Source organism: Scomber japonicus, chromosome 20 (assembly GCF_027409825.1).
Source record: "Scomber japonicus isolate fScoJap1 chromosome 20, fScoJap1.pri, whole genome shotgun sequence".
NCBI lineage: Eukaryota > Metazoa > Chordata > Actinopteri > Scombriformes > Scombridae > Scomber > Scomber japonicus.
Genome location: NC_070597.1, coordinates 25,800,347 through 25,813,921, shown reverse-complemented (window position 1 = coordinate 25,813,921; position 13,575 = coordinate 25,800,347). Strand labels below are relative to the sequence as shown.

At 40.8% G+C, this 13,575-nt stretch overlaps 1 protein-coding gene across 1 annotated transcript in view; it reads left to right on the top strand.

Annotated features, from left to right (window-relative positions):
- Positions 1-4,340: 4,340 nt before the first annotated feature.
- Positions 4,341-13,575, top strand: part of fmn2b (formin 2b) — a 31,513-nt gene continuing 22,278 nt past the window's right edge. The window contains exons 1-2 of the mRNA XM_053341518.1: positions 4,341-5,986; positions 7,883-8,121. Coding sequence (XP_053197493.1) covers positions 4,341-5,986; positions 7,883-8,121 — 1,885 coding nt within the window. The remainder of the gene's footprint in view (positions 5,987-7,882; positions 8,122-13,575) is intronic.

The window sequence follows — 13,575 nt, the reverse complement described above, 5'->3', positions numbered from 1 at the left end:
TCTGATTCCTTAAATAATGTTGTTCAGGTGTCACTGAATGTAGCCGGGACTTCACAGAAACATCAGTATGTATGTTTGTTCAGGTTTATTTGTGATAGTTGTTTGTGATAAAGCAGCCTTTGTGGATGAGGTCCAAATCTATGCATATAATCTAGTTTACCAGCAAATAACAAGGGGTTACCAAGACACTATTTGTTTGGCAGTGTAGTTTGGATTGGTTGGATGCATTTCATCCTTTGTGGGTGCTTACACATTTTCTTTATGCAGATTTAGTGGTGCAAAAACCACACAGTCCTTTTGTGAATTTGCCCCAAAGAGTGAATACTTGTGTTCTTATTAATTCCTACAATTCAGTGTCGGCAAAATTGTACATTTTTGCGTTGATGTTCACGTGTATAAATGGAACAGCAATAAAAATGAAACGTATATCCTTTAAAGGGAAACTTTGCAGATTTTCAACAAGCGTTACGTCATAACAATGTATGTAGTACATCAGTAGGTAGTTTGTAAAATGAACAGTTTTTGATATTCTTCCATTTTGCCTGCATACAGCATATATCACAACGTGGAATCAGACAAAACAGAGTCTGGAATAGGAAGTGACCAGAGTACTGATCAGTCGACATTACAGTTGCAACTAAACTAGGCTAAGCTGCTACGTTTCTCTCTGATTTTTCCAGAATAGCTAAATCCAACACTCACACAAAAAAACCCAACTAGTTTAATAATATAATATTGGACCAGAAATGTGGTGTTATTATGAGGCTGAATATTGCACTGTGTAATCAGACAAAACTGAGTATCAAGGAGAAAGCTACCATCATAGCTATGGTACAACCCAAATAGAGGCCCTGCAGCAATGACTGAGGCCTGCCTGGTGATGATGCAACAAACTTTATGGTACTTTGGTAAATCGGACTTTGTTTTCTGACAGAATATTATATACTTTATTATATACTATATTATAGACTTTGCCATCTCTGAAAATAGAGCCACAGTGACTGTATTACTTGTAACTTGCGGGCCGCTGCATTCAGCTTTGACCATAATCTGGCCGAGCTCATCATCATCCAAAACTAGGTAAAAGAAACAGTGTTTGCTTTGCACATGAAAACACCTCAGTAGAATGTCTGACTGGACAAGATGTCTGTAATCCATTGTTGTAGGATTCCCATTCCAAAGCACAAGGGGAAATCAGCTTTTTTTTTTCTTCAGTTTTCACTAGTCATATGGGACCAATTTCAAAAACAATTGTACATTTCTACTACTACTACATGACCTGGTTTTAAGGAATCATCACATTCACAGCTGTAAAATTCCCCTTTAACATATAATCAATGATTGAAGATAGGTTGTCACATAATCCACCTCTGCAAAGCTGGATCAGTGCATCATTGTAATAATGGTGCAATAGCACCATCCAGTGGCTTCAAGATAAAACTGTCACATTGTTAGTTGTTCAACTGACTTCATTTAGTGGTCAGTTGTTTCCATCATGAGAGCAATTTACATATCAAAATGATTAAATAAGGTATTTTTTTAATAATTTAAAAAACAATAACTAAATAATATTTACTTTTGAAAACCGATTTGTAGGAAGATTATATCACTACATCTTCAAGTATTAATCCAGTTTGCAACACCACTTGGACACAGACTTTCTGTGTCCAAGTTTCTGGATATATTACATCAGTTTCTTTGGTTAAGGATCTGCGAGCAATGAGCTGACAGGAAATGGGTGGATGAGGTGTTGTCCTTAAAGGCAGCTCCAAAATGAGTTCATGCATAGGGTAAGATTAAAAATGCATGGTGCTAACCACACCTTTCTTTTCAAAGTCTTTGGAGTCTCTCAGAGAAGTCTAATAGATCGTATGGATCTATTAGACTTCTCTGAGAGACTTAACCCTGTTAAGCCTTTCAGACTATTGACTACATGTTGACATATAGACAAGAATGTGTTTATGTGACATGTGTCTGGTTAGTAATATGATTTCTAAAGTGCCCACAAGCGTACAGTATATTTGAGCTGTAACTGGCAATGTTTAAGTGCTGCTTTCAATGTGTGTGGAGAGGTCACCCACTGAGGCTGAAGATCTGGGATACATTGTCCATAGGATGGACCACAACGCTAGAACTGAAAGCATATAGTAGCAAATAGTCATCTATTGCATTAGGACAGCAGAACATAAATCACTGTCAGATAGATGCTTGAGTTTGTGTCCCATAAATTTGATTTAGTGAGTATTAATGTGAGCCCTATGCAGGGTTGTGTACACTATTTACCACATTTTGGAGTTGTGGGTTTATTTAGTTTTTGAGGGTTTATTTCAGTTGCATATTGTATCAGGATGAATATTCCTCCCTCCTTCCATTCTCGGAAGAAAAATTTGTTTATTTGGAACATGAGGTGTGAGCCAAATGGAGATGAGAGCTGAGGATGAAAAGTTGTCTGTAGTAATGCCATTGGCTCTTTACGTGACACTTGGTGTTCTGTTGGTGATTTTGCTTTTTAAAACAAATGAGCTCTTTGTGCGTTCTTTTATTTTTTCTTTCATCACTGAACAGTTCAACTTTCAGTGTTAATGCAGAAAGTAGAATGTTCTTGGCATGTCAGTGAGTAAGGGTGTGTCACTTTATGTCCCAACAGAATCCAACAATAATGTTTGGGAATATAAAACCCACCAGAATAATGTTAATGTACTTGCAAATTATGGCCAGTCAGGAATGTGGAAATACTGAAGTGATGAATCCATGTTTCCCCACCACAAACCCCAACCTCTATAAAATATGAAAAGTCTAAATGCTCTTTCAAAGCCTTCTACACAGTAAGATTCTGCTGGATAAATATTAACTGTTTTAATACTTCTACTATTACTCTTTTTTATTATTAGCCTAAAAGTTTATTAAAATTTAAATTGTGCATCTAAAATACTGTAATTAACCCTTTAAATTATCTACCATGTGGTAGCTTTGTCTGACACAATCCTTTTAAAATTATTAATAAGTATTAGTATGTTTTCTGTATAATGGGTGTTACATTTCAGAATCAGCAATCTGCAGTTACAGAGAGCTTCATGAGCTCAGTATGAGCAGTAGGTCAATTAAGTTTTTTGTGTCCATATGGTTTAGTCACATTTAAAGGGGTTAAAATGTGAAAATAAACGTATGAATAACTTTTTTTGTGGACCCAGCATCAAATTTTTGTTTTTAATCCATTTTGACAGAATATATTAGAGGATTATGGCAAAAATGTCTAAGTGGTGTAACCATAAAAAATTTTTACCAAATATTTCAACTTGCTTAAAAACAGTAAATTCTCAATAAAACACCATATCAACTAGTTTGGCATGATCTTACATTATAACTTTTATATTAAATAAAGCTAAAGGAATACAATTGTTCTAAATATTACATTTCATCTGGAGAATCATGGAGATCAGGAAAAATATTGAATATTTATCATTCTTTTGTGGTTACACCATTTGACATTTTCAGGAGCATTCAGTATTACTTTTAGTAAAAAATGTTGTAAATGTCATTTCAAATGATATAAAACCAACAAAAATACTAAATGTACATTTTAACAAACCTGATGCTGCTTTTAAATCTATTTAAACATATTTTTTGAATTGCTCATCTTGCCGACCCTTATTTGTTACTGACCCATAGACAAACTTGGAGCCCAGCCCATGCTTAGCACTGTGGGTAATGTAGGCTGCAGTCTGGGGATCATGGGAAATGTAGTAAAGAACTGTGTGATTAGCTACAGTGACTGACTATATGAGATAATCCAGTCAAGAGGAGGATGCACAGTCCAATCCCTCTCACCACTAACACAGCAGCATCTTTATTCCTCTCAGGTCAGGGTTAGGGTTTTATGCTTTGTCTCTCCAACCCAGTTGCTTCCCATCTCTCAGCCTGCCTCTCTGTCAGAGCTCCAGCGAGCATGCAGGGCCTACGTCACTCCTTTCAGCAGATGGAGAGGAGGAGGAGGAAGGGGAGGGGGGAGGGTAAGACGAAGAGAGAAAGGGAGGAGGAGGAGGAGGGAGGGTGTATGTCTCTCCTGCATCAGCGACAACATCACAGCCACGCCAGCCTCCGTCACCGGAAAGCAAGGAAGAAGAAGAGAAATTGTCGCACAACAGAGATTTGAAATTGAAATAAAAACACCAGCAGCAGCTCTTCCTCCTCCAACCAGACGCTCATCCACAGATTAGGCCAAGACGGTTTTACCTGCCTGAGGCACAGGCTTTAATAAGCTCCCCCTTGGCAAGGAGGGAGCTCTCCCAGGCATGACCTGAGAGGAGAAGGTAGGCAGCTGACGGACGCTCTGCATCAACATGGGCAACCAGGAGGCTAAGCAAAAGAAAGCTGCAGCAGCATCAGGTAATGGAAGCTACCCTTCTCTGGACGAGGGATGGAGAGAGGGAGGAGGGGAAACGACAAAAAAGGGAGGCAAGAAACTCCACGGTAAGCATGGAGGCAAAGGAGCAGGCAACAGCGGAGGAGGAGGGGGCACTGGACCAGGCAAGAAGAAAAACAAATCTGAGTCCAAGTCCTCAGTATTCTCCATCCGGAAGAGAAAGAGCAACCTGAAAGGGAAAGGAGACGTGTGTTCATCAGTAACGGGCTCAAAGGAGGATGTGTTAGCATCTCAACGCGATGAAGTGGACAGCACAAAAACACCTGACCTGTCTGCAGATGAGCTCGGACAGTCGGATACTGAGGCTGCTTTCCCCGAGAAGAAAAAGAAAGAGCAGAAAAGGGATGGAGATGGAGTTAGAGGGGGAGGAGAGCAGAAGCAGGAGATGCAGCGGAAAGCATCGACAGCAGCAACCTCTCCTGCAGAGGATGGAGGGCAGAAGGGGGGGAGCTCGGGGTCGGACACAGATATTTACAGCTTTCACTCAGCGGCTGACCACGAGGATTTACTAGCAGACATCCAGCATGCTATTAGGCTGCAGCACCAACAGCAGCATGGGGGGCTTAACTCCATTATGGAGGCACCGGGAGGAGGAGGAGGAGGAGGAGGAAAGGATCTGAGCTGGGGAGGAGGAGAGGAGAGAAAACTGAGTAATGGAGTTGTTCAATTAAGTCCTCCAGAGGTGATTGACCTGACCCCAGAATTAGAGCTCGGGTCTGATGCGCTGTCATTCCTAGAGACAGGGACTCTGATTGGCTCTGTCATACACACGGACCAGCCCCCAGGACTACACCTCCCTTTCCACACAGAGGTGCACGAAAGGAGGGAGGAGAAGGAGGAGGAGGAGCATCCGGAGAGAGAAGGCTCTCTTTGTGCTGCCACAGGCACAAAAGACCAGCATGCTCGGGTGCAGCAGCCCCCTCGCACAGACATTACCATGGCTACTGCTGAGGGGGCAGCTGTCAGCCCAGTCGCCATGACAACCAGTGTTAACAGCTTCCCTGATATCCCACTTGACAGTGCAGGGAAACCCCCGGGGGAAGAGGAGGAAGCAGGGGATGAAAACCAGCAGGAGGAGAAGAGGGTGCAGAGTGTGGTTGAAGATTTGAGTCCTCCACCCGCAGACAGTAACAATAAAAGTCCCGAACCCACAGAGGGGCTGAGCTCAGGGACCGTGTTTACAGAAGGTGAGGGTCAGCTGGGCTCGGCTACCAGCGCAGAATCCCTCGAAGACTGCCTGAGTGCCGGATCCGAACCCAACCACTCTGCTGCTGCCAGCACCAGCACCAGTGCCTCCCCCTCCACCCAGCAGTGCAGGAGGAGCAGTGTGTGCTTCACCCCGCTGCCCCCCCAGGAGAGCCCCACATTGGCCAAACGTCTCCTCAGGTCCAACCACTCCTCCTCCTCCCCTTCCTCTAGCCCCGTGGTGAAACCTTACCCTCCCATCTTCCCTTCCTACATCAAGACCACCACCAGACAGCTGAGCTCGCCGGGACACTCCCCTGCCCTGTCCCCCTCTCATAGTCCTCTGTCCCCCCGTAGAGCCCACCATCACCTCCACAGGTACCTGTGGCGTTGTTGTTAAATATGACACTATGACAGCATGTAAGATACAGTGTGATTTTAACATAGAGTTTGATTTTTTACTATAATCAGGTCAGATAGATAGATAGGATTCCCTTTATCGGATTATCAAAGCATAATTCCAGGGTTAGGGTTAGGGTTGGGGTTGGGGTTGGGGTAGGGTTAGGGTTAGGGTTAATTCCAATTTATTACTTGTGTGCATTTTTTTCTTATTGGTAATCATAACTTTGTATTCATTTATATTAACTTTGTACTCACTAAGTCAATTGCTGAGATCTGACAATATAGAGGTGTTGCTAAAACAAAGTTGAACATGGCAACAAACAGCAGTCAATCAGTCAGGCACACTGTGAGCACATCAGTTCAACTTATTTGGAAGCTAAAACAAACTTGAACAAACTGTCAGTTGTAAACAAGCATCACAGTTTACAGACCTACCTTCTGCTTCAACTTTGCTGTAGTTGTGTGCACGCAGCTTTCCTGTGCAACATGGGGGATTATTACCAACATTCAGTTTTACTTAGGCTATACTTTGGCCAAATTGTTGGCTCTACAACCTGTTTCTGCTCACTGATCACTGCTTGTTTCTTCATCCATCAGACTTTGTTGTAGAAATGTCGCCGTGGTCACATACCTTAGTAACTACTTTGGTGGCTTACAATATAATCAGAATTAATATAAATGATGCTCAAAGCTATGAAAGTAATATCAAATTTGGAATGAACTGGAACTGACCCTTTGCTAAACGCCATCCAGCTTTAGTTAGTCTTGTTATACCAAGCATTTTAATTTAGGCAGAGCTCTGGTAGTGTAGTGGTTACAGCACATGCCACATAATCACTCTGTCCCTGGTTCGACTCCAGCAAGGGACCTTTACTGTGTGCTGCCTCTCTCTCTCTGATTACTGTTAGTCAATATGCCATCTACTCTCGAGTTAATACATACACATAAAAGCAATGTCAGATTTACCATGAAAATGTGTGGTAGCTCTTAAAACAGTGATTCCTTGGTTTCCTTTTAGATCACTGTAGCTTAAAGGATCAGTGTGCAAGATTTAGTAGCATCTAGCAGTGAGGTTGTAAATTGCAACCAAGTGAATACAACTAACCTCACCTCTCCTCCCCCTCCAAGCATGTAGGAGACCCTATAGTGGCCATGAAACCCCCTCTCTAGAGCCAGTGTACAAAACCATCCTTAATAGACACTCAGTAGTTTATTCTATAGTAAGCAGTAAGTCCATCATCATTTTGTATCATCGGTGAAAGGTGTTGGGTCAAAGGAAGTAGTGCAGCTAGTATTTTTTTTTTTTTTTTTTTTTTTTGGAGAACACTGTGCAGTACATTCATAACTGGGGCAGAGAGGAGAATGCCTTAGGCTAAAGTCTGACCTTAACCACAGAGGATTCAAATAACCCTCAGCACCATGCTTTAAATGATGTTCAAAGGACCATTCCAGTTGTTTTTATGTGATTTGTCCCATTTACTATAAATCATGCACAGCTGCACTGCTGGCCTTTTCCCCAAGCATGGAATAATGTTCCATGTTTCTATAATGCTGCCCTTTTCCTCCACTATCCAAACAGCCATTTATTTCTATGCATTCCACATAGCATGGAGTCAACATGCAAAGACAAAACATCCATTTATTCATTGCAGTGAACATGATGTTGTTGTTGTTGTTGTTAAAGTTACATTTTTATATGATGGGCTACTTTAGTGCAGACTTTTCAAATCAATCTCAAATCAACTTCAGTTGCTTTAATAAGCAAAACGATGCATCTAATTAAGATTGAGGCTGATTTTGACTAAAAGGAAGACACAATATCTAATATAATTAGTTACATTCAAAGTTAACCACAACTGTAAATGTTGACAGGACGACGGCTGAGGGTCATCATGTACGCAGACAGCGCTCCCGAAGCCTCGCTGGGACTCTGAGTCGTTCCGCTGACTGGACGGAGGAGCTGGACAGGAGGCTGAGGAGCAGGGAGGAGGATGCAGGCTCTGGGGAATATCTGATGGGCTACAGAGGAGGAGGCAGCCAACCCACCTGTGCTACCAGAAGATCCTCTTGTGGACAGATTTCTACCTGTGGCTTTCCGGATGTCTTCACAGGTGAGTGCTTGTTTAGTGCTTGTCTATTGGTGTGGTGTCATACTGTATGGCTGTACAATACCTCCTCCTGCAGCTCAGGAGGTGGAGCAGGTCGTCCAGTAATCGCAACATTGGTGGCTCCTCTAGTCTTGAATTTGGGCAACATACTGGGTTAGGGTTAGGGTTAGGGTTACACTGTATGGGTTAGGGTAGGGGTTACACTGTATGGGTTAGGGTAGGGGTGTCAAACATGCGGCGCGTGGGCCAGAACCGGCCCGCCGAGGGATCCAGTCAGCCCACTTTCCTTCCTGTCTTCCTTCCTTTCTTCCTTCCTTCTTCCCTTTCTTCCTTCCTTCCATCTGTCCTTCCTCCCTTTATTTCTTTTTTCCTTATTTCCTTCCTTCGTTCCTGTCATCTTTCCTTCCTGTCTTCTTTTCCATCCTTCCTTCTTGCCGGCCTTCCTTCCTCCTTCCCTTTCTTCCTTCCTTCCTTCTGTCTTTCCTCCCTTTCTTTCTTTCTTTCTTTCTTTCTTTCTTTCTTTCTTTCTTTCTTTCTTTCTTCCTTCCTCCCTCCCTTTCTTCGTTCCTTCCATCTTTCCTTCCTGTCTTCTTTTCCTTCCTTCCTCCCTCCCTCCCTTCCTTCCTTCCTGTCTTCTCTTCCTTCCTTCCTTCCTTCCATGTGTCCTTCCTTCCTTCCTTCTTTCCTTCCTTCTGTCCTTCCTTCCTTTCTTTCTTTTTTCCTTATTTCCTTCCTTCGTTCTTTCCATCTTTCCTTCCTGTCTTCTTCCTTTCTTATATAAAGTCTACGGTCCTTCCTCCCTTCCTTCTGTCCTTCCTCCCTTTCTTTCTTCCATCTTTTTAATGGTCGAGCCTACATGAGATCAAATGGGGCTGTATGTGGCCCTTGAATGAAAATTTGTTTGACACCGCTGGGTTAGGGTTACACTGTATGGTAGCTCCTGTCATCAGTGTATGAATGTGTGTGAATGGATGAATGAGACATGTAGTGTAAAAGCTCTTTGAGTGGTCAAAAAGAATAGAAAAGAGCCCCATAAGTACAGTCCATTTACACATTACAACATAGGTCTGATTTCTGCACCTGCACGGAGATCAGCTAAAGATCAGCCTATAGAGGATAACACTGGTTATCCAAAGTACTAGTAGTCTTTTGCAGATGAATTTATCATGAAATGCAGGAAAGTTTTCACCCTAGTAGTTTTAGATCACAGTTAGGTCACTAACAGGTCAGTGAAAACAATCAAAACTGTCAATAAAATAGAGTTCAACCTTTCTACTCACATTAAAAGCATTCTGCTGATGCTATGAAATATTTATCAAGCTTTGGCACACTGTGAGCATATTAGCAGTTTGCCATCAATACATGCTTCAAGGTATTTATAGCTGCAGACAAGCTTGAACGTTTGACCATTTTACTCCATAGTATCTGTGTATTCTGGTAAACAGTGCAGGCATTTGTACATGTAAAGAGTTGTGTTGTTGTGTAGCTGAAATGTTACATCTCCTCTGTAAACCAGTAAATGAAAGAGCACAGTGATGGTCTCCCATGGTTACCTGGATGTAACTCCAGTTCTAGAGTACAAACTGAAACATGATGAGAATTACACACAATTACCAAATGAAGTTGAATCTCCACTACATTTTAAAGAATTATATTGTACTTTTGAACATTACATACAACAGCAGCTATCATTTATTACTTTTTATGTTAAGATTTAACATATTTAATCAGAAAACGTTATAAAATAATGAGTGGTTAAAGATGAAAGATAAACAAATAGAATTACAATAATAATACAATGTATATTTCTAATGCACTCATTTTGATATTTCAAAATATTGCTCATCTTAAAACAGATTCTCTGTGTTTTCAGTAATGTCATTAATATTAAAGAGTATGTCTAGACCTGCTCCATGTGAAAAGCACGTTGAGATGACTTTTGTTGTGATTTGGTGCTATATAAATAAAGATTGATTGATTGAGATTGATTCATTATTCCTTTATTTCCTATATTTATTTATTTATAGATTGATTTTTTTTTTAAAGATTGTAACTCATTTCTCATCCTGATATAATCACTGGTTCTCAACCTTTCGGGTGTGTGACTTCTAGTATATAATCAGTAATGTGTCTCGTTAGTCTTCTTTACTCTGATGATTTATCTTGTGGCCCTTTGCAGGGGGCCTCCAGCCTCAGAACCACAACTAAACTAGTTTAAAGTAGTTCAGATCTGTTTCAATAGTAAAACATGCTTACACATGGATGCATCAGTCACATATCATCATGTATCAGTTACAGGGGACTTTAGAGGCCCTACATCATTTGGAGGGCTTAAACAGGTGTTTAGTTTTATTGATGTATGACAGTGTGTGAAAGAGAAAAGTCATAATTTTAACATTTTTCATTCATTCAAGCTTTATTTAAACTCGAGAATAATGTTAAAACTCATTTACAGTGTTGTTGAGTAATTACAATAATGACTCAATATTATAATGACTTATAATAATAATTATAATATTAATAAATCAATTTAACAACAATTTAGAAAAAAATTAAATAGAATAGTAATAACAATAATTACAATATAATAACATAATAATAATTTAAAAACAATTACATCATTGTAAAAAACAAAACACAAACAGTGTCCTAAACAGACTCATGGACAGTAGAGTATCTAGTTTCAGCCAAAGCCAGATCTGCCAAGTTCAGTCTGAACTCTCTGCACTCTGAGTTTAAGCCAGTCATTGGATCTTGTATGATGGGATCTGTTAAATAAACAGACAATGACTGTCACAGTTACTGAATATGATTGACCTGTTTACAACAAATACATGGAGTGAAGAAGATAAAGGGAGGAAAGGGGTGAGGGTTAGTGGAAGGGTGAAGGTGAAGGTGAAGGTGTGGATGAGGTTCATGGTAGGGCAAGAAGGGTACAGGGACAGGTGAGGTGGGGGAGGGGTTTGGGAAAAGAGGGAGCTGTCGCTATTGTTGTTATTTTTGCAAAAGTTCTTCTTCTTCTTCATTTTGAGCTCCTGCAGAGAAACAGCATGTCTTGAATTCACTTCCAAAGCTCTGAAGTCTTCTGAGATCAGCTGTTAGAATGAAAAAGATGAGCTGATCCAAATCTTGTCTTTAGCCTGCAGCGTCTCCTCCAGCTCTTTCTCCTCTCCCAACTGTCACACAGTGTAGAGAGATCCTTACTGCACTTTCTGAAAGCTCTCTACTCTCTGTGAGAGCTCTTTCTAGTATCTCTCCTCTCTTTGAGCCAGCCAGTGAAGTTTTTCCTCTAGAGTATTACAGTTCAGTTGATGATTGTGTCTCACTCAGCAGAGCTAAGGCGTTAATGTGAGCAGTAGTGTGACCTCTTCTTTTTTTCCCCTCTTAGTCTTTGTCACTAAGGAGCACTTCAAGCTAATGGCCTTTTTTTCCTGCCAGCTCTCTTCCACACTCTACAACCAGCTGGACTCTTTGCATTCATCAGCAGAGGCTCTCTTCCTCTCTGTGTCTAATCTTCTTCTTTGTCCTTCTGGAGGTCGCTCTTTAACTTCCTGTTTTCTTCTTCAGTGATAGAGAACTTCCTCTGCAGGTGCTCTCAGCCTCCAGCCGTTTCCTCATATCCTCCATCACTCTGTTATTAAGTAAAGTAAAGAAAAGAAAAGTAAAGTAGTAGTTTTATTGTCATTATATTGAGGGTCAGACAACAATATAAGGAAATTTAGATAGCACTTCCTGAGGCAGAAACACATTTAAGACAATTAAAAACTATTAAAGACATAAATAAAACATTGATTATCTATAAGGGCAATGAAGTGCAATATGCAAACAGCAGCAATGCTTGTAACAGTAGGCCATATGTAAACAACTGGAACTGTTTAAGGCACACTTTCATATTATTACACAAAAAGAGTTTTAATTTGTAATCCTCCAGTGTGTGTGTGTGGGGGGGGGGGGGGTGAGTGGGATGAGAGGATCAGGTCATGTTCATTAGTTTAACAGCTTGGGGGAAGAAGCTGTTTTTCAGTCTTGTAGTGTGTGACTGAATTGTCCTGTATCATCAGCCAGAGGGAAGGAGTTGGAAGTGGTGGTAGTCAGGATGTGTTGGGTCACTGATGATGTTTAAGGTCCTGCTCTGACATTGAGCTTGGTAAATGTTCCTGATTACAGGAAGCTGGGTCTCAGTGATGTATTGTGTCATATTGATGTTTTTGCAGAGCCCTCTGGTTCTTCTTGGTGCAGCTGGTAAAAACAAAAATACATTAAGACATTTTCACTGATAGCTTAATTTTCATCTGTTAATACAAAGAGGAAATATATATCACTATTCCAGTATATTTTTATACTGGAACCCTTTAATAAAGCTTTATTGTTATTATTATTGTTCATCTGAGGTATTTATCCAGTCAGACATTCACAGGTATCCATGATTACATCTGACTGACTGTGAGAGATGAGCTCATGTAAATTTGTGTGAAATGTCATCTCATCATTGATCTTATTACAAACTGCATCTGTGCTGATAAAAAGTGTATTTCTCTAAGATTTACACACAATATGAAGTCACTTTAAATTTTGTAACATAGGCAGGCCAGTCTACCATTAACAAGCTACATTAGATAGACAGTTATGGGGCACTGCAGTTATTACTGAAATATGCAACAATAGTTTTTTTAATCTGCTCTTTCATTATCTACTTTGTCCTACTTAACAATACTTTATGGTCTGTTGCTTCAGGATTCAGACTGATTGTGCTAAAGCGTGCATGTGTAGGCTGAAGTTGATGGAGGATATGGTGAGAGCTGTTTAGATCCACAGCTGAGCTGAGCTTATCCCTCCAACATGGAGCCACATGTCATAGCATCTGACTGTTGATGACTGGTGCATGTTTTACTGCATTAGCAACAAAACACATACTACCAGATGTTAATTCATACATCACAGCATGAGAGACGTGATGCCCCGGGAATCTGATTGGCCACCCCAGCTGCCCCCCACACCACTGTTGGAATGTACTTGGTTGATATTCATTTTCTACAAGTAGAGTTTTCTTATCAAAAATGAACATTTTATGGTGATTTGATATTTGCCAGATTACTTAACTGAGGCATGAGGCATTATCTCCACTTCATCCAGTCTGGCCTCCCATCAAAACATTTCTAGACCCGCCCCTGTCCCTCTGTTGTGATTTCAGAGCAGCATGTGCTCCACACTGGGGTTCATTCAAGCACCATGTCAGAGTGAACGAGCTCATCGAAACTAGGAAGGTATCAATACTAATGAATTACTATTTAGAGTCTTTCTTTTTTTACACCTTTTTTAACTTTTTTACATGTTCTTTATATGTACCACCCTTCCTGAGGCTGCGCCCCAGTCTGACCCTACCCCCATCAAAAATGTTCTTGATCTGCCCCTGCACATCATATAGCATATGTTCTCATTTTTGGAAAAAAGTTTCTT